The following is a 22,310-nucleotide window of genomic DNA, read 5'->3' as shown; positions in this document are numbered from 1 at the left end:
GGAGATGGAGTCCTCCACAACTTGGTTGGGGCCCGGCGTGGCCGCTAGGGGGAGCTACCTGCTTCTCACAGCCCGGCTGGACGAGCCTGCAGCCCCACCCGGAAGTGCAATTAGGACCAGGTGGTTAATCACCTGGAATGCTTCCGGATGGGCTATAAAAGGGCCCAGCCACCACCACTCGGTGAGCCAGAGTTGGGAGGAAGGAGACGAAGCTTGTCTGGGAGGAGTGGTGGAGCAAGGTGGAGAATTGTGGTTTACTGTGAGTTTGTGCTTTGGGACTGTGTGGCACGGGGAAGACGTGTCACACAGCTGAAGAAAAAATAAAGCCTGTGTGTTTTTGTACACGTGCCTCTGTGTGGTCTGTGCCGGGCCAGGCGCTATATAGCGCCTTTTACACTATTTTAATCTCACGCTGCAAATACAAGATGTGAATGAAAAAATAAAAAAAACAAATATGAAAATAGCAAAATGACAAACAAGAAGTTTATAGCAAGGCAAAATATTTACTAAATTAGTTCAAAGTAATTTACTAGCATGTTAAAGGTTCTTAATATGCTATTCTGACCAGAGATAAATAACCACTTTACTGATGCTTTGTAAGTGTTCTTAGATCAAAAGAAACCTTTCTTAAGGTCTTGTTACATAACAGTATATGACAAATAAATGCATCTTTGCAGTACCTAAACTAAAGTATTACCAAAGAGACACATAACTACATCGTGATAAAGAGCAAGGATCCCCATTAAAATGTTCAGAGCTATTAGACAGATGAGGCGTGGGGTGACTAAAAATCCTGCCTCTACAATGCAGGTGCAAGTGGAAGGCATAACTGTGGGCATGTTGGGATGACTAAAGAAATAAAGAGGACAGAATCCCAAATGGAAGATGTGACTGGAAGTGAAGAGGAGAGGAAAATCAAGGAAATAAACATATGGGTGAAAAAATATAAAATTTGGAGAGACAGCTAGAGAGAGATAAAAGAGACTCATTCAAAAGGTTAATAAATGTAAATCAACCAAGAGAAAGGCATGAAAATTTACTTTAAAATAAGACCTTAATAGAATGCATAGAAGTGGATGAAGTGAAAAAATTGGTACTCAAGGGTTAGGGTTTGTGCACTGAAAAAAAGGGAAATGGCAGGTCGTTACATTAATAAAAATGTATGTACTTTATATTACATGTATTGTTTATATTCCACTTTTGAACATAAACTCGATCACGTTTAATTTATTGAATCTGGTGGGATGTACAATATACTAATTTCAGTCATTTAGGTTGAAGTCAAAATAGTTATATTTAGTCCTCACCGGAAATTACTAAGTGCCAAGCAGATTCATTGTCAGCAGAGGTTGGATAATTTGGCAGTAAAGTCATGTGCGTTTCAAAGAAGCAACAGCTTGTGGGTTTGAGGTATTGTCGCCAGTTAAGAGCAAAAGGTTAGTGAAATAAAAGTTACACACGTGAGAAATATTCAGATATTCATTTTAAACACTTAATCACACAGACTAACATTACTCCGTTTTGTGTTTTTCCTTGCATTCTCTTTTAATGTTTTATCAAACTATGCTCACTAACTATACCATCACAAGTCAGTAAAGATACTATTAAGTTGCTCTACGTACTTAAGAAAAAAGTTCTGACTTTCGTTACGGATCAACTTCTTTCAGCATTGCTGTTCATTATTATTATCATAACATTGCTCAACCAGATAAATATTATTAATACAGAGAAATAAATAATACACCCAAATACAATACAATGCAGTTGCTGAATTTGCTTGTTTGAAAATGAAAAAAAAAAAATTTGTTAAAGAAGGTGCCAAGCAGCAATTTTTGCACTTTATATTTTACTAGTATTTAACATTTATTCTATAAAATATACAGTTAAATAAATAGAAATCAATGTATTTTATAATATAACACTCTATCCAAGGTGCATTTTGTGGTCATATTTAGTTATACATTGGTCATAGGGTTCTGCCCCTGCCAAAGAAGCAGTTTTCTTGTAAAATGGTTGTACATTACAGCTTTTGAATACTAATCTTTTGTATTTTTGTTGGTTTGTATTGTTTTTACCAAATAAAACTAGTTTTGGTATAAGCAAACCGGTTTATTTCTTATTAATAACTTTTAACATGAACTATAAGATGGTACTGGAACAAGTATAATTGACAATCTTAAAAGAATACAGCTAATTATCTTGGTGAAGTGCATTTTTTAAAAAGTTTATAAAACAATTGTTAAAATATTATGCTTTATTGACTTGGGTCTTGTTCATTTAACATAGTATAATTAATTTAACAGAGAATGAAAACGTTTCATTCATTTTATATAAAAATGTTATTTCAGGATAGGGTGGCAAAGTGGCGCAGTGGTAGCGCAGCTGCCTTGCAGTAAGGAGACTTGGGTTTGCTTCCTGGGTCCTCCCTGCGTGGAGTTTGCATGATCTCCCCGTGTCTGCGTGGGTTTTCTCCGAGTGCTCCAGTTTCCTCCCACAGTCCAACATGCAGGTTGGCTGCATTGGCGATTCTCAATCGTCCCTAGTGTGGTGTGGATGTGTATGTGCCCTGCGGTGGACTGGTGCCCTGCCCTGGGTTTGTTCCTGCCTTGCTCCCTGTGTTGGCTGGGATTGGCTCCAGCAGACCCCCGTGACCCTGTAGTTAGAATATAGCGGGTTGGATAATAGATGGATGGATGGGATGTTTTAGGATATATTAATGTAGTGCATTAATCATAGTTAAATTATTTTTGATAAAAACAATTTGATTATGTGCAACCAATGTACAGATTTTTTTATTTTAATCTGACATTCCATTTTTTCAGTGTGGGGGTTGCCCTTGTAGAAATATCAGCTAGATAAGTCAATAATTTACTATGCTATGTGCATGTTTAATATAATGAAAGACAGCCCCAAAAGGGGTATACAGTAATATGAAAAGGGATGAAAGGAAAACAGAACTCCACGTGTTGTCACGCATGTCAGTAGACACCACCGAATGAAAATCATACTACATCTTGCATTTCTACTATGAATAAAAGATATCAGGGTACACTGCTAATGCGCTCAACATATATAATTTTTTATAACAACGGTGCACACATTCCACTTCTTCAAATTAAAACACTGGTCTGCATCAAAATCCTCTTGTGCAAAATATAATTGTACTTTATAGATTGAAGTGTGCTGAATCCACTTCTGAAACTCGAATTTCTCTAACACAAACCACGTCTGTGATATATAATGTAAGATATAGTAAAAAAAAAAAAAAGGTTGATTTTGTTATATTTGTTTTATGGCATAAGTATTTTCAGGCTCAATATCATTTGATATATATTTTCAGCTGGAAAATGTCAGTCTTCTTCATTCTTAACGTTATTTGAGGTGGAAAACAACCCAAAATCAAGTATTTCCTTCATATTTTGCTCTCAATAAGCACTTTTTTTCTCTTTGCCTATTCTAACAAAATAGCTGGGAATTTATATTTTAAAGGTTATAAAAGATGTCTTTTTCATTGAGTGGAAGTTGTTATTTAAATGTTTTTATAGAAAAGGTTGGGTTGATCCATCCTTTGTCTTGATTAGTTAACAGGCAAGCAAACAATAAAAGAATAGACACCCTTCCTTTATTGAAGGAAAAAAAAGGGTGGGCCTCTATTTTCTTGGGAATACAAAGGAGGAAAACCACAAGGATTTTTTCTCTGAAACATGGGAGCAGTCTCGATTAACATGGGTTGAGGTTTCATCAGGACTTTGATCGAATAGTGAATTGTGGAGGGCGTGAATGTGAGCAGACATCTGTTGGTCATTCCACCGTGAAACACCTTCAGGGGATTATAAGGGGAAAAAATTACCAAGTGACTACTTGTTGTAAGTAGTAATTATATTTAATACAATTACTGTATATGATTCATTTATATTTTTGTACAAGTCTAAATCCATTTATTTTTAAAAATGTATTTTTTATTCTCTAAAATAGTGGGGTTTTTTACATTTTAAACCTTCATCTCTCCGAAACGTGAATGTGATAGATTACCAGATTTGGATTCGCAACCCTCAAACTTATAAATAACACCTAAACATTTTGACTGGAGCAAAAAAAATAATTTTTGCAGACCAATGAAATCTGTCTACAGCTTTGGTATACAATGACATTAAAATGAATGACTACCCAGCTTTTCACTTTAATGATTTGATTATATTAGATAAACTTTATTAATCCCAAGGGGAAATTTACATGCATGCAGCAGTGAAAACATAACAAACGAAGACACACACTAACAAATAATATAGCCAATCATCCATCCATCCATTTTCCAACCCGCTGAATCCGAACACAGGGGTCTGCTGGAGCAAATCCCAGCCAACACAGGGCACAAAGCAGGAACCAATCCCACGCAGGGTGCCAACCCACCAGAGGACACACACAAACACCAAGCACGCACTAGGGCCAATTTAGAATCGCCAATCCACCTAACTTGCATGTCTTTGAACTGCGGGAGGAAACCCACGCAGACACAGAGAGAACATGCAAACTCCACGCAGGGAGGACCCAGGAAACGAACCCAGGTCTCCTAACTGCGAGGCAGCAGCGCTACCACTGCGCCACCGTGCCACCCTATAGCCAATCAATCAGTCAATAGAAAAATAAATGTATATTTGTGCAGAAATAACAAATTAAATAGCATAAGTATTCAGTTTAGGATGTCAGGATGAAGAAATGAATTGTCTGATAGTAGTGGCCAGAAAAGACGCCCAGGTGTGTTTCTTAGAACACTGTGGTGGAATGGGCCTGTGGCTAAAAGTGGACCAAGGGAGTGCCACCTTGTGCGGATGGTGCCAATTCTGCCATCATCTTCTTTTCCACAACAGCTTCCAATATGTCAAGGGTTCACCCTGTGAAGGAGCAGGCTTCCCTGATAACGTTTGTTCACGCATTGTGCTTCTTTTGAGCTCAGGTTTCTTCCCCAGAAGACTGCATTATACAACACCATACTGTCTACTATTGACTGATAAAATGTCTCCAGCAGCTCGCTGCACACATCAAAAGAACTGAGTCTCCTTGGGAAGTACAGCCTGCTTTGGTCTTTCTTGTACAGAGCCACTGTGATGTCAGATCAGTCCAGTTTTGGACTTTTTTCTACTTCAATCCCTTAACCTGAGTTATTATTTACATATATGGTGTTCATAATTTGTGAGTGTATATGTGTGTACCTAGTTGAGTGTCTTTGTTGGAAGGAGTAAGGCGAAGGTGACCTTCTGAGCTTTAACACCCTGGGGCCCATGGGAACTTTAATCATAACAATTCTGAGGGAACTGCCCAAGGACCATTCTAGTTACACGCCTAAATTACCTCAACTGGTTTGATCTGAAGTAGTAGGTACTTGTGCATTGTTGGGCTCCTCATCCTGTCATGGACAGTGAGCTCAGTAACCCCATGCAGGAAACTCATTTTGACCACCTGCACTCACGGTCCTAGCCTTTTGATCACAGGTGACAATGGTGATGTAGACCGAGTGATAATTCGACTGTTCCAGACAAGGATCTGGATTAATCTGAACAATTCCTTGTCTGGACCCTCCTCTTAGACCAATTTGCCATGGATAACCCTATCAGAAGCTGACATCTCCAATCAACATAGGTTGTTTTTTTTTTTTTTTTTTTTGTATTTTTTATTAACACATAACCCAACTCACATTTTCCATGTTGGCATCACTATTTCCAACTATCCATTCCTTTTTGAAATTGCTTTCTCCAGTACAGTCTTATGGGAAGATAGGGTTTATACCAGCAGTAAGATGGACAACCTGAACAGGACAGCAGTCTACTGCAGAACACACTCACTCATGTACATTCACACTCACTCTGTCAAACTTAATTAAATTTAGTAAACACATATTTGGAACTTAGAGTTAAACCAGAATATTCAGCACAAACCATATGGAAAACATGGAGTCCCCTCACTGACAATCACCAACCCAGAAATCAGACTCAGGTCCCCAGAGCCATGAGGCATTAGCCGTACATTCTAGCATCCTACATCATAATCTGTACTTTCAAGCATTGTTGTAGAAATGTAATTATTCCCTAATCTGCTTCTTTATCTGTGTTTCAAAATTCACATTAACTGACTGTTTATAAGTATATGTTTGATTTAATTTATTTATAGAACATGTCGCAATAATATGGTGACATAACACTGTGGCCTTACAAAATCAACCTTATAATTTACATGCAAAAAAAAAATCTAATATTTAAAAGGTTAAATGTTGATTGCATTAAAATGCTATGTTTGAAGCCTTTACAAATTAAAGGATAATTTGAAAGTATATGCAAAATGGATTTTCCAACAAGGTGATTCACTAAAACCTGCTACTCTGTACCATAATTGTCTGAAATAACCACAAAGCTTGAGATGGAAAAATGTCTCAGTGTAAAATGAAGTCCTTATAATCATGTTAATATGAAGAGATGTTTGGTCAACTTACCTATGTAAATAAATAATGTGTACACAAGACTTAATTTTCCTGGCAACAAAGTGAAGAGTTCCTCAGTGAGCCTGCTCTTCATGTGATTTCCACAGGTACTTTTATACAATCTGATATATTGTTATCTCTGGGCTTCCCAAAAAACTGACATGATGAGGAACTGGGCTACGAATGCTGAATACTGACTGCTTCATTAAGGCATGACAGAAGTTATTGTTTCATTTTTCTGAGCTCAGACTATATAACGCGCAGGTGACACCGCATCTGGTGTATTGTGTACAGTTCTAGTCACCATGCTACAAGAAAGACATTGCAGCACTTGAAGCTGTGTAGAAGAGAGCAAACAAATGCACCCCAGGACTTAGGGACATGGTGTACTCTGACAGACTCAAGAGAATTAAACCTGCTTAGTCTCTGGCTTAGGAGACCGTCTGGGAATCTAATCCAGGTCTTCTAATTTCTCAAAAGCATTGATAAAGTAGATTCATTTTTTCAACATAACAGTGAATCAAATACTCAGGGACACCATTGGACATTTAAAGGGAAGTGTATTTAGGATTTAAATCAGGAAGCACTTCTTTACACAAACAATTGTGGGAATCTGGAACAAACTTCAGAGACATTTAGTTGAAGCAGAAACCTTGACAACCATCAAAACGTGTCTCGATGAGATACCAGGACAGGTTAGCTTTTAGCTGAATAAACAAGCCTGATGGACTGTTGTCATAAAAATCATCCATCTATCCATTTACAAGTTCATGAAAATTTAGCATCTACACTAATTTAAACTCTGAAAGTATTTAAACATGTTAATTCAGTTACACATTGATTTAGAAATAATGTCATGACAGATTAGTGTGAACAATATATTTTTTTAAATTATGGTATGCCTCACACAGATTATGTAGTACAGCAGGGTGCTCAGCACCATGGGTCTACCAAGCATATTTAATGAATCTCCATTTCAAGAATAAAATAAAAGTACTCCCTACATTAAAACATATCCTTCCACTTCAGTCAGTCATTGTCCAACCTGCTATATCCTAACTACAGGGTCACGGGGGTCTGCTGGAGCCAATCCCAGCCAACACAGGAAACAAACCCTGGGCAGGGTGCCAGCCCACCGCAGGGCGTGCACACACACACCCAGCACACAGTAAGGACAATTTAGAATCGCCAATGCACCTAACTAGAAGGTCTTTGGACTGTGGGAGGAAAACCACATAGACACGGGGAGAACATGCAAACTCCACACAGGGAGGACCTGAGAAGCAAACCTGAGTCTCCTAACTGCAAGGCAACAGCGCTACCCACTGCGCCACTGTGCCAATCCTTCCACTTATGCTTACAAATATAAAATATCATGAGAGTCTATCTGGAACAAAAATACCTGTTTTGATCTTACTCTGAAAAATTACAGAAAAAATGTATATTTTCATTATATGACCTTCACGGTTCACTGATTAGTAATATTAAGATTTAGCTAATTTTTGAAATTTTAATATAACATTGCATTACATTCTTTAACCCCCTCTTAAAACAATGCAGGATCAAGGGGGTCTGCCCATAACTCAAAAACACAATTTTTTTTTTGATATGTGAGAGAATCCAGTATGGCAATTTTAATCAAAATCTGAGATATAGTGTTTGAATAAAAAAAAATGTGTGATGATCTATCATGGAATAACTCCCATTGCAGAACAGTGGTTACCCAAACCTCGTTGCTGGTGGTGAAGGAGCCCCCATAACAGTTAAAGCCTCAGGGCCCCGCACGTGCAGTAGGGCCACCACCGATCTCCACAGCTTGCGTAATACTGTAGAGCAGGGGATCTCATTTTCGGTCCTGGGGCCCACTGTGGCTGCAGGTTTTTGTTTCAATCAGACTCATCAGTGACAACAACTGATAACACTGGTCTCATTTCATTAGTTGGTATTATTCTTCTCCTATACTACATTCAAAAAAGCACAGCAGCTTAATTTTTACATTTATAAGACATTTAGACATATTCAGACATATATATTTATACAGATTTAAAAGTTTAGCTCTCTCTTGTTGATTTCATTATATTTTGCCCTTTCCCTGAGCAGTTTGCTCCCTTCATTGTATCTTAATAATGAAAATTAAAAACGAGCAGAGCAGACACTCAGACAAACAACACTGAATAATGAAAGGCTGCAACTACTTTAGCATCAGACCCACTAATTAGTAAATAATAGATTAATTAAACAATTAGAACACCTTGGTAAAGTAGAATGATTTATATGATACTTAATGGGAACTTCAACACGGGTTGCTTAATCTGGCTTATTTAAATTATCTAGTATTTTAAAATATGTTAAACAATAAACTTGTTTTAAAAATGCAACGCTATATTTTTTGATATGCTCAAAGGAAGGACTGCCATATCTACTGTATATAAGCTGTGTAATAATGCAAGTATTTTCATTTACAGTGCATATATGCTGCATGGTTTGTTATATTTGTGGAACAAAAATGATTAGAATACTACATTAAAGTATACTTAATGTATGTTTGTATGTATATATATGTATAGATCAAGAACACAAAGTATTTCACACCCAGCTTTTCACAAAGATACAATACTGCTTCCAAATCCAATGCATGATAAAGTGTTAAAACAGAGCAGCAAACAGATACTGTATGAAAGTGGGCACATCTTGAGTGCATTGGAGATTATAAACACTGGGATAGTACAACTGTAAAGGAAACAATTTGTGAAGCTTTCTGTGGAAAAATACCATCAGATGTCAAGTATGTGTTTTATGTAGTTTGTTCAGTAAAATGCAGTAACTGACTTGTCTTTCAAAATCACAACTTTTAACTTAGTGTCACATTTTTCCCTGTATACTGTAAAGTGAGTTTGGGGCACAGTGCTACTGGAGTTAAAAGGTTTTCTTTACTCGTCCTGATCCTGTCACTGTGCTGTTCCTTTCCTCGGACCTTGCCTTAGTGGTTATTTTCAACTTTAAAATGAATTGTTATTTTTACGTTCAAATGACAAAATAGTAGGTAATTGATGGAGTCCTACTGCTTTTGAAATTTGTTCCACATTAGCACACATGGAGTACTTTAAATTCACATAAAAATGTATATAGAATTTGGCAGACTTATTCATTTTAACAAACAGGCATAGAAATATTAACTTTGTAAATATTTCTATGGGGGGGCGGCACGGTGGCGCAGTGGTAGCGCTGCTGCCTCGCAGTTAGGAGACCCGGGTTCGCTTCCCAGGTCCGCTTCCCAGGTCCTCCCTGCGTGGAGTTTGCATGTTCTCCCCGTGTCTGTGTGGGTTTCCTCTCACAATCCAAAGACATGCAGGTTAGGTGGATTGGCGGTTCTAAATTGGCCCTAGTGTGTGCTTGGTGTGTTTGTGTGTGTCCTGTGGTGGGTTGGCACCCTGCCCAGGATTGGTTCCTGCCTTGTGCCCTGTGTTGGCTGGGATTGGCTCCAGCAGACCCCCGTGACCCTGTATTCGGATTCAGCAGGTTAGAAAATGGATGGATGGATATTTCTATGGTCTACAGTATATTACAGTTAAAAATTGTGTTTTTATGACTGTCTGTCTAGTTTTCAGATTTTAACAGGATGTGGAATTACAATAGTTGAACCCACATTGTCTAAAACACAGCAACTTAATGGATTGATGATAAATAAAGAGTTTCGCCTAAAAGCTATTTACATCAGACCATCAAAGGCATTGCTTGTTAGTAAAAATTTGCTTTCTCTTTAGTTGTCAGTGTTCTATCATATAGGAGTTGTGTGATATTTTAGTTTTGTTATTATGATGGCAAAAGATCTTGATATTGTTAAGAACAAAATATGCCTTTGGCACAGTGCTGTAAAATCTACAGGCCTCTTTTCTGAACTAGTGAATAAATTGATATAATAACTAATATTAATAATTCAATTGGGCAACTTGAATTTCATTATTATTATTATTGTTTTTTAGAAATGTACTACACATAGCAAAAATGAGGATATCATGGTAGACTCAGAAAACTGTATAACCAGTACACCACAGTCTAAACCGGAAAGTGAAACACATTCTGGGCAAAGAGTTGTAAATGAAGTTGTTAATATTAGTGATGCCCAAAGCCCTCACAGTATACACATTCAAGACAGTCATGAAAAAACCTTAACAAACAGTGATGCTGCATTGCCTGAACCAACAATTTTGCATCGAAAATCATCAGCAGACATCAATTGTAGTATTGCTGTTTGTTCAGAAAGAAGTGGAGGTCATTCAACAAATATTGGTCATGATCCATTTTTTATCTTATCTTCCAGCACTACATCCTGTACTGAAGAGCCACGAGTTTCAACAATTATTTCTGAAAATGTTCACACACTGATGGTTGAAAATGCTTATGCAAACTATGTCCAGTGGTTACCAGATGATGATGACAGCTCTGTGAATTCAGATGATATCAGTGTAGCTATAAATGCCAGCTTGGAAGAGCAAATGATGTATGTAATTTGATAAAAAAAAACTCATTGCAAATAATGTGTATTTTCTGAATTTTAAAATGTATGCCTTTACAATGTACTGGAAGTTAATAAATGACGGTAAGTTTATGATAACATTTTATGTGAAATTAGTAACTTTCTGGCAGTAAAATTCCATCCATCAATTGATTAACCTGATTAATCCAGCTTAGGGTTGCCTGAGCCAACATGTGTTTTAGTAGCATTGTTCACAAAGCAGGTGGATGGGGTGTCACACACATACCCAGGGCTGATTCAGAGTCACCAGTCAACCCAACATTTTGGGCATATTCTTAGTGTGTGGTAGGAAAACCAGAGAAGTGGAATAAGCTGCATTATCCATCCATCCATCCATTATCCAACCCTCTATATCCTAATTACAGGGTCATGGGGGTCTGCTGGAGCCAATCACAGCCAACACAGGGCGCAAGACAGGAAACAAACCCCGGGCAGGGTGCCAGCCCACCACAGGGCGGAGCTGCATTATCTTGTAGTGTATTATTTATTTAGGTTGTGAAAAAAGTGTTATGTTTGTTTACAGAATATATTACCATTACTTTCTAAATTTGTATTTTTCTTTTTCTTTTCTTAAGGAGCAATCAACTGGAAAAGACAGCTTGTGATAGTCTATAAGAATTGGCTCAAAAGATTACTATGTCCTCAACATCAAAGCTACATATAAATCGTCATAATGTATGGGATGGGGCCATAAGAGGGTTTAGAAGAAAAACATTTAGTCAATACAACAGCCTTTCTGTAAAATTATTTTTTCTCTTTTGGAAAATCGGAGGAGGCCATTGACCTTAGTGGACCACGAAGAGACTTCTTATGCATCATCTAGAACAATCATCTCTTTTTGAAGGCCCATCAACTTCCAAAATTTTGTCACTGAATTCTTCCGGTATGTGAAATTTTAAGTATTCTTATTAGTTTAATGCTACTTTTTATATTGCTTGATTAGATATGCTATAGTGTCTTATTGAGAATGCTATCTCTTATATATATTTCTCTTCCTGATTCGTCCTGCTTCCTCTTCAAACCTGGTCCCTCCCACCCCACGCAGCCCACACAGCATTTCTCGATTCCTATTCGTCCTTTTCCAAACCCTTCCCCACACTGCCTGTGGCTTCCCATACACCACCACGCCGCTTTTCTCAATTCCTATTCCTCCTTCGGACTACCACGTTCCCCGCTTCTCTCTCATTAGACCCCATTGGCGTCACGTCACCGCCCTATATCTAGCCTGATTGCGTGAATTTTCACTTTGGCCATGTGTGCGCCTGGGAGTTTTTTCCATAGCCTGCTACAGGAAGGTACTCTCTCGCCAATTGGCATTGGTTTTGTGCCTTACTATTTTCGTTATACTGTGACGGTTATTTCCTAAGTTATGTTATGTTATAAAATGAACAACAGTATCTTCTCTGTCGACGGATTTTTGTAAAACGTCATCTGTATTCCGGTATCCGGCAACTGCCTGTTTCTATCAGTGGGTTGTTTCTTGACACAAACGGTTGACAAAGGCAATGCACTCTCACTACGACGTTGGGCAGTAGATTTCGTTGCATCACATTGGGACAGATTTGGAGGTGTTCTTCCTGTTGTTCTTTCCAATGCAAGTCGAGTTATCACAACAAGTCAGGAGTACTATCAATACATGGCAACATCTGGAGTTTATGGTGGTGAAGCTGAAATTCAAGCTTTCTGAGATTAGATCTTTCGACTCATTATCTGTCGTCTCCAGCAAAACATCTATTCACAACTGCGTCTTTCAAGAAGTATTTCTTTCTTCTTGATTTGTGAATTCCTTTCTCACCATTTTCCTTTCCTATTCTTACACTGCCGTATGCTACGGTGGGCGTCAGCTAGTATGTTTGAATTATAACAATTGCATTACATTGACTAAAAACACTTGGTCTCCTGCAGCAAATTTAGACATATCCCAGAATCTTTGCTCCTTTTTTGTCACAACCTTGAAAAACTAAATGCAGAAAAAAAAGATGATCTCTTTAAAGTTCACTTTTCTCCTGAAGGAAGCAATAAGAAGACAGTGGAACTTTCCATTGTTGCTTTTTGGAGGGAGTTTTTACTAGATGTGGAAGGTAAGAATGTATATCAGTCTTTACAATAGACAATGTGTAGAGAAATAAGTTAGTAGAATATTACGCCCACCGGTATAATGTTGATTTAATGATTAAAGCTAATAAAGTTTATGTATGCCTCGCAGTTAGGAGACCGGGGTTCGCTTCCCAGGTCCTCCCTGCATGGAGTTTGTATGTTCTCCCCGTGTCTGTGTGGATTTCCTCCGGGTGCTCCAGTTTCCTCCCACAATCCAAAGACATGCAGGCTAGGTGGATTGGCGATCCTAAATTGTCCCTAGTGTGTGCTTGGTGTGTTTGGTGTGTGTGTGTGCTCAGCGGTGGGCTGGCGCCCTGCCCAAGGTTTGATTCCTGCCTTGCACCCTGTGTTGGCTGGGATTGTCTCCAGCAGACCCCCGTGACCCTGTAGTTAAGATATAGCGGGTTGGATAATGGATGGATGGAAGTTAATGTAATAATCAGCCCTAAACACCATAATAAGAAATAAGGAGGTATCATTTCCTTGCTTTTTTAGGACCTTTATAAGTGACACACGATTTAAATATGTGTTCTATTAATCAAAACTTGAAATTTTTGGCTAGAAGTCTTAAAAGGAATCCCTATAACATTGGTTATTATTTCAACCTTTTGACACTTAAAAATTCAATTTTTATATAGGGAAAGAATTCAAAATAAATTAAATGGTGTTACAAAATAATGATATGTCTGTTTCTGTTCTAAACAATTGCTGAAGTCAACAATGTTTAAATTGCTGTTAATTTAGTTAAGCAGATTTCATGTAGACCCTACTGTCTGTTGGTAGCACAGTCATGGCTTCAAAGGTGCACTGGAAAAGCTCATGCAATTTTCAACTACAGTACACTTACAGTGAAGAGATGCACTTTATGCATGTTTGGTGATGATTGCCTTGACAGTGTCTCATTTTCTTTTTACCTTTTTTTGTCTTTTTCAGAAAAGGAGACATCAACCACAATGGAAGGGATACTCATATTTGCTACAGGGGCTGACTGTATCCCTCCATGTGGCTTCTTCCTGGAACCTTCCATTGAATTTCTGCATCATTATGGTGCTGCACATCCATTGTTCCTTACCGTATCAAACACATGCATAAACTGTCTTAGGCTGCCCATTTAGCCATCGTATAAGGAATTTAAAGCAAAAATGGACTTTGCATTTTGCAATACTCAGGGATTTGGAAAAGAATAGTTAATTTTTAAAACCAGTTCTCAATTCTGCTATTGTTGTGAATTATTGTACTGTATAATACAGTATATTTAACATGTGTTAGTGAAAGCCAATGTTTCATTATAAGTTAATTGGTCTTATACATACTCTTCTGCATTGCAATATTTTTACAAGTAAATAAAAAAGAAACAAGACAGGAATATATATATTTTGCTAAATTTAGGCATGTTTGCTTTTGACTAAACAAATCATGTATTGTTGGCTTGGAAATTGATCTTAAACTTTATTTTGAGAGAATCAAAACAAGATTCAATATTTCAAGTTCTAAGATTGTTTTCTGAACCTGGAGATAAATGTTATTTACTGAAATATGGCAAAATAACAGTTGTTACATGATTGTTCGTGTAGCTTTATTTATTGCTAACTGATATTAATAATAATGTTCAATACAGTAAATAAATATCAAGCTAATAAATTTAAAAGTTATTTCTGTTGTTGTCAAGACAATTCAAAGAAATGATTGTGCAACTGAATCCATCTATACAGCCATGAAAAATCAATCTCCATGAGATCAGTTTATGATCACTATCCAGGTGCCTGCAAGAAAAAGTACATAGTCTATAAAAAGATTTTGATGTGTTAAATATATCTAATGCTTATTCTGAAAAAGTGTTGAGAAATTTACTAGGAGAAATTTCAAATTAAATACAATGGACAAATATTTATTGTAGAGGTTGTATATTGACCTCCTTGAAATGGTTATCGTTCATGACTAACGCACATATTAATAGATAAAAAAGAGTGAATAGATTCGGTATGTCAGTCAGCCAGTCAGTCATTGTCCAACCCGCTATATCCTAACTACAGGGTCACGGGGGTCTGCTGGAGCCAATCCCAGCCAGCACAGGGCGCAAGGCAGGAACAAACCCCAGGCAGGGTGCCAGTCCACCGCAGAGATTTGGTATGGCAGTATATAAATAAACTTAATAATAATAATAATAATTAATGAAATGGAATAAGCATGGCATTCTTTGCAAAATTGAGTGATCTGTGAGCCATACATGGCTTTATTTGCAAGATAAAGTGAAAAGTTGTAATAGTAGAACATCTGAATTGCTGAGTAAATGAGGTGCAGCTGCCAGGCATACAGTATGTTGGAAAGTAGTATGTGGTTCATAGCTCACAATTTAGCTTTGGATTTTTAAATCAATTAGTTAAACTGATTAGCAACCCAGCCACTGGCGTGCTGGCGGAAATTGGGCTACTGTTGGCCGAAGAAGAAGAAGAGGGGGGGAGATGTGTCCGGAGGCAGGAGGAGAGGAGGAAGGTAAAGAGAAGGGAACTGAGGGTAGGAACTTTGAATGTTGGCAGTATGACTGGTAAGGGAAGAGAGTTAGCAGATATGATGGAGAAAAGGAAGGTTGATATATTGTGCGTGCAAGACATTAAATGGAAGGGTAGTAAGGCCAAGTGGATCGGAAGTGGATTCAAATTGTTCTATCATGGTATGGATGGAAGGAGAAATGGAGAATAGGTTATTCTGATGGAACAGTATGTCAAGAGTGTTTTGGAGGTGAAAAGAGTGTCAGGCAGAGTAATGATTATGATGCTGAAAATTGGAGGTGTGATGATGAATGTTGTTAGTGCATATGCACCGCAAGTTGGGTGTGCAATGGGTAAGAAAGAAGATTTTTGGAGTGAGTTGGATGAAGTGATGAACAGTGTACCCAAGGGACAGAAAGTGGTGATTGGAGCGGATTTTAATGAACATGTTGGTGAAGGGAACAGTGGAGACGAGGAGATGATGGGAAGATATGATGTCAAGGAGAGGAATGAAGAAGGTCAGAGGACAGTGGATTTTGACAAAAGGATGGACATGCCTGTGGTGAATACGTATTTTAAGAAGAGGGAGGAACATAGGGTGATGTACAAGAGTGGAGGAAGATGCACACAGGTAGATTACATCCTATGCAGAAGAGTTAATCTGAAGGAGATTGAAGATTAAAAAGTGGTGGCAGGGGAAAGTGTAGTTAAGCAGCATAGGATGCTGGTCTGCAGGATGACGGTGAAGATCAAGAAGAAGAAGAGAGTGAGGGCAGAGCCAATGATCAAACGGTGGAAGTTGAAAAACGAAGACTGCAAGGTTGAGTTTAGGAAAAAGGTGAGACAGACATTGGGTGGCAGTGAAGAGTTACCAGACAGCTGGGAAACTACAGCAGATGTAGTAAGGGTGATAGCAAGAAGGGTGCTTGGTGTGACATCTGGGCAGAGGAAGGAGGAAAAGGAAACCTGATGGAGGAATGAGGAAATACAGGAGAGTATACAGAGGAAGAGGATGACAAAGAAGAAGTGGGATAGTCAGAGAGATGCAGAAAGTAGACAAGAGTACAAGGAGATAACGCACAAGGTGAAGAGAGAGGTGGCGAAGGCTAAAGAAAAGGTGTATAATAAGTTGTATAAGAGGTTGGACACTAAGGAGGGGGAAAAGGAACCGGTGGGCTAGACAAAGGGGCCGAGCTGGGAAAGGTGTGCAGCAGGTTAGGGTAATAAAGGATAAAGATGGAAACGTACTCACAAGTGAGGAGGGTGTGTTGAGCAGATGGAAAGAGTACTTTGAGAGGCTAATGAATGAAGAGAACGAGAGAGAGAAGAGGTTGGATGATGTGGAGATAGTGAATCAGGAAGTGCAACGGATTAGCAAGGAGGAAGTAAGGACAGCTATGAAGAGGATGAGGAATGGAAAAGCCGTTGGTCCAGATGACATACCTGTGGAAGCATGGAGCTGTTTAGGAGAGATGGTAGTGGAGTTTTTAACCAGATTGTTTAATGGAATTTTGGAAAGTGAGAAGATGCCTGAGGAGTGGAGAAGAAGTGTACTGGTGCAGATATTTAAGGATAAGGGGGATGTGCAGGACTGTAGTAACTACAGGGGGATAAAACTGATGAGCCACAGCATGAAGTTATGGTAGTGGAAGCTAAGTGAGGTGATGATTAGTGAGCAGCAGTATGGTTTCATGCCAAGAAAGAGATCCACAGATGCGATGTTTGCTCTGAGGGTGTTGATGGAGAAGTATAGAGACGGCCAGAAGGAGTTGCATTGTGTCTTTGTGGACCTGGAGAAATCATATGACGGGGTGCCTCGAGAGGAGCTGTGGTATTGTATGAGGAGGTCATGAGTGGCAGAGAAGTATGTAAGAGTTGTACAGGATATATACGAGGGAAGTGTGACTGTGATGAGGTCTGCAGTAGGAGAGAAGGATGCATTCAAGGCAGACGTGGGATGACATCAGGAATGGGCTCTAAGCCCTTTCTTATTTTCAATGGTGATGAACAGGTTGACAGACGAGATTAGACAGGAGTCCCCGTGGACTATGATGTTTGCTGATGACATTGTGATCTGTAGCAATAGTAGGGAGCAGGTTGAGGAAACCCTGGAGAGGTGGAGATATACTCTAGAGAGGAGAGGAATGAAGGTCAGTAGGAACAAGACAGAATACATGTGTGTAAATGAGAGGGAGGTAAGTGGAATGGTGAGGATGCAGGGAGTAGATTTGGCAAAGGTGGATGACTTTAAATACTTGGGATCAACAGTACAGAGTAATGGGGATGGTGGAAGAGAAGTAAAGAAAAGAGTGCAGGCAGGATGAAATGGGTGGAGAAGAGTGTCAGAAGTGACTTGTGACAGACAGATATCAGCAAAAGTGAAAGGGAAGGTCTACAGGAGGGTATTGAGACCAGCAATGTTATATGGGCCAGAGACGGTGGCACTGACCAGAAAGCAGGAGACAGAGCTGGAGGTAACAGAGCTAAAGATGCTAAGATTTGCACTGGTTGTGATGAGGATGAACAGGATTAGAAATGAGTACATTAGAGGGTCAGCTCAAGTTGGAAGGTTGGGAGACAAAGTCAGAGAGGCTGTGCTAGTTTGGACATGTGCAGAGGAGAAATATATTGGGAAAAGGGTGCTAAGGATAGAGCTGCCAGGCAAGAGGAGAAGAGGAAGGCCTAAGTGAAGGTTTATGGATGTGGTGAGAGAGGACATGCAGGTGATGGGTGTAACAGAACAAGATGCAGAGGACAGAAAGATATGGAAGAAGATGATCCGCTGTGGCAACCCCTAACAGGAGAAGCCAAAAGAAGAAGAGGAAGAAGTGAAACAGATTGGCCAAAGGGTGTTGGGTCTGTGCATTTCTGCAAGAGATGTTTTGCAAAAATGTTAAAATGTATTACATATTTACCATTCTTACCACAATGCATTGGGGCATAACACGTAGTAAGCTCTTCTATTTGCTTGCTTTCTGTGAAAAGCTTTCCCAACTGGATCAATATGCTGAAGACACTGACAAATGCACCAACATTGCACATGAAAACCATGAGATTGTAGGCTACCTGTTACATAAGTTTCACCTGCATTTGAGGTTCGAGTCAGGATCTCTCTAATATAATTACATAAATGGATATCAGAAACTTTGGAAAACCGCTGAGAATGTACACCAGTTTGTATTTTATGACGATAAAGTGTCCTTCTGTTAACACCAAAAATTCTTGAAATTCTTTGCCAACTCAGTCCTAATGACAAAAAATAATTTAAATAATTTGCTCAGTTGTTATTGCAAATCTAGGACTCCCACTCATTCCGGATTGTATTAACTCCAGAACACTTGAGTTACAATTACAAATATCTTAATTTGTAAGATAGTGGCAACTAGTTAGCAACTGAAAAATTGAACTATAGATAGAGATTTTGTAAAAACATAACCAACTCTTGCCTTCTACATACATCATTTTCAGAGCATATGTACATAAATGCATCAATGACTTGTACATGATCTCCAAGATTCCTGTATGCATGTTGTCTTAGGCAAACATCACCTGAAAAATGATACTGATGTATTGTCTCTAGGCATCTTCTTAATTCAGTAAAATACTCAATAATATCTTCTTCATTAGACTGAAGAAAATTGATGCACATAGTAAAAATAAAAATAAGTATCATCAAAGCCTTCATTTTTTAAATTAATGTTTTCTTTTTGGATTTGTATTTATACCACTCAGAATGTGGTCTGTTTTGATCTATTGCACACTGCATAAATTTGAATTGGAGTTTAAATATTCTCATGTAAATCAAATGCCTTTTTTATGGAATGTATGTGACACAGAGTTTAAAGTGTACAGTGTGTTTCATTATACTGTGTATGCATTTCAATATATTGTAAGTGTCTGAACAGACAGTGTATACATTTTATCATATAGCTTATGCAGTTCAGTATACAGTATAAGCATTTTACTATGCAGTGTATGTGTTTTATTTGACAATGTACATATTTCACTATACAATTTAACTGTTTCAGTATGCAGTGTATACATTTCAATATGGAACTATGGGTTTCAGTATACAGTGTATTTGTTTCACTGTGTAGACTATGCATTTCACTAAACAGTGTATATCATTCACTACAGAACATATGTTTCAGTGCAAGTGTAACCATTTCAGTATACAGTGCGTGCATTTTACTATACAGTGTCAATGTTTCACTATACAGTGTATATATTTCACTATAGACTGTAGACGTTTCAGTATACAGTGTACTCGTTTTACTGTATAGTGTATGCATTTCACTCTGGAATTTCATTATAGAGATTGTGCATTTCAATTTAGAGTGTATGTACTGCTAAGAATGATTTATATCCTAAACGGCACCCATACTAATCCTGCTATTAACCCCTAAAAACAGTGGTTCTCCAGGACCGAGTTTGAGAATCCCTACACGCTACAGTATCTGACGACAGCTTTTCACCTCCACTACAACTACGCGCTCTTGGTCTCTTATTTTCACAACGACTTGCCAGCTCGATTAAACGACTTTCTCCTGAGGCTGTTCCCTGTTTTGACTTCGCTTTATTTAGTTTCGGGTTCGCAGGGATCTGCATAGGACGGGATGCCTCGATGCACGCTCATATTCACGTAGGATTAGTTTAAATTGGGCTAAAAAAACAACAGATTCCTTCCCACGCTCCCATTTACAAAGAATAAGAAAAGGTTTTTTTGATGTTTCTCTTTTCCAGGGCTCTAACAGGAAGCAAAGCAAAGGCGGTTGGAGTTTAGGACGAGCCGATCTCAACACTACAGAAATGTCCACTGTGTACACATTGAAGTTCAAATTCACAATTCTGGTCATATGCACAGAACAGGTAAATGCATTGGCTTCTGTCTGTTTTAATAGTAAAACTAAACGAACGATACAAGATGAAATAACTGTCACCGAAATCCTGCGCGTTACTTACCTGTCAGAAGGTCGCGGTAGAGTGGCGATGAAGACAGCGCAGAGTACACTCGGCAGTTCGATCCTTTTCATCCTTCTTCCTCCCTCTTCTCTTGAACCAAACTCCACACCTCGCCAGGTGATCTTTTATAGATTCAAAAAGCATAGCAAAGAAAGGGAGGTGCTGAGAGTGAACAATTACAGGCGCTCCTCAGTGTGGATTACATAGTCCAGGGGACTTCCAGTGCAGGCTCTCAAATGTCCCAAAATAAAAAAATCGCCAAATCTGCGCGCGCTGCCTATCCTCTAAAGTGCCGTTTCAGTCCAGGTTGTGTCCAATTCCGTGTCCTTACTAGATTTTTACAATTTTGACAGAGCGTTGCCGCGCTTTGCTCATTTATTTGTCCATCCACCGTCGTGGTGACTACAGCCTACCCTGGTAGCATTAGACACAAGCCCGCAATTAACCATGGAGAAGGAGCGCAAGTGCGCACCGCACGCAATCAAAACCTCACTGACACAAAGCTTTCTAAAGCTGATAATCCACTCTCTTGGAGAACAGCTATATAGACGAGTATAATTAAATACAGTGTTTATTAGACAATCCAAAGATGTCTATTGTATTCATCACAGCCATGTCAATACACGTTTCTGAGTGAAACCTTTTGAGTTGGTGCCTGTAATTGCGCTTGCCAAAATTGGTATTGCAGTATAAGAATCTGTGCTGGAGCAGATGGGTGGATGGATACCTTTTCTGTACAATTACAGTCAGGTTCAATTGTCTATAGGGTGACTGGGGGGTTCCTACTCCATTTTAATAACTATTGGCCCTGTGAAGAAAGAAGATGCATATGGTTAACTGGGATGCAATACATAGCTGATCCTCAGTCATCGTAATTATTATTATTGCTATTTATTTAACTTCTTCTTTTGGCTGCTGCCATTAGGGGTTGCCACAGCAGATCATCTTCTTCCATATCTTTCTGTCCTCTGCATCTTGTTCTGTTACACCCATCACCTGCATGCCCTCTCTCACCACATCCATAAATCTTCTCTCACGCCTTCCTCTTTTCCTCTTGCCTGGAAGCTCTATCTTTAACATCCTTCTCCCAATATACCCAGTATCTCTCCTCTGCACATGTCCAAATCAGTGCAATCTCGCCTCTCTGACTTTGTCTCCCAAACGACCAACTTGAGCTGACCCTCTAATGTACTCATTTCTAATCCTGTCCATCCTCGTCACACTCTGTGCAAATCTTAGCATCTTTAACTCTGCCACCTCCAGCTTTGTCTCCTGCTTTCTGGCCAGTGCCACCGTCTCCAACCCATATAACATAGGTGGTCTCACTACCATCCCATAGACCTTCCCTTTCACTCTTGCTGATATCCATCTGTCACAAATCACTCTTGACACTCTTCTCCACCCATTCCACCCTGCCTGCACTCTCTTTCTCACCTCTCTTCCACAATCCTGGTTGTGCTCTATATGCAGTTTGCATGGTCTTCCTGAATTTGACGCAATTTCCTCCATCTCTCCCCATACTCCAATTTTTCTGCCACATCCCAAAAATGTGTAAATTAGACTAACTGGTCTTCTTTGTGTGTGTGTGTGTGTGTGCATGAGTGACCATAGCAATGGACTGGCAATCCATCCAGGGATACTTCCTACCTTGCACCCAAGTCAACCATAAATTGTATAAAGTTGCTTTGATCAAGTTATTATGGAAGTTCTCTGTGTTTTGTCAAGCTCAAGCTCCTTTCAAAGGGACACACAG

The 22,310-nt window shown here is 38.9% G+C and overlaps 1 protein-coding gene across 1 annotated transcript in view; it reads right to left on the bottom strand.

Annotated features, from left to right (window-relative positions):
• cd109 (CD109 molecule) overlaps positions 1-20,717 on the bottom strand; it is a 127,280-nt gene extending 106,563 nt beyond the window's left edge. The window contains exon 1 of the mRNA XM_039748031.1: positions 20,558-20,717. Coding sequence (XP_039603965.1) covers positions 20,558-20,628 — 71 coding nt within the window. The 5' untranslated portion in view covers positions 20,629-20,717. The remainder of the gene's footprint in view (positions 1-20,557) is intronic.
• Between the last annotated feature and the right edge of the window lie 1,593 nt (positions 20,718-22,310).

The sequence above is a fragment of the Polypterus senegalus genome, chromosome 3 (assembly GCF_016835505.1).
Source record: "Polypterus senegalus isolate Bchr_013 chromosome 3, ASM1683550v1, whole genome shotgun sequence".
Taxonomy (NCBI): domain Eukaryota; kingdom Metazoa; phylum Chordata; class Cladistia; order Polypteriformes; family Polypteridae; genus Polypterus; species Polypterus senegalus.
Note: the sequence above shows the minus strand (reverse complement) of the source record. Positions and strands in the feature narration are given on the sequence as shown.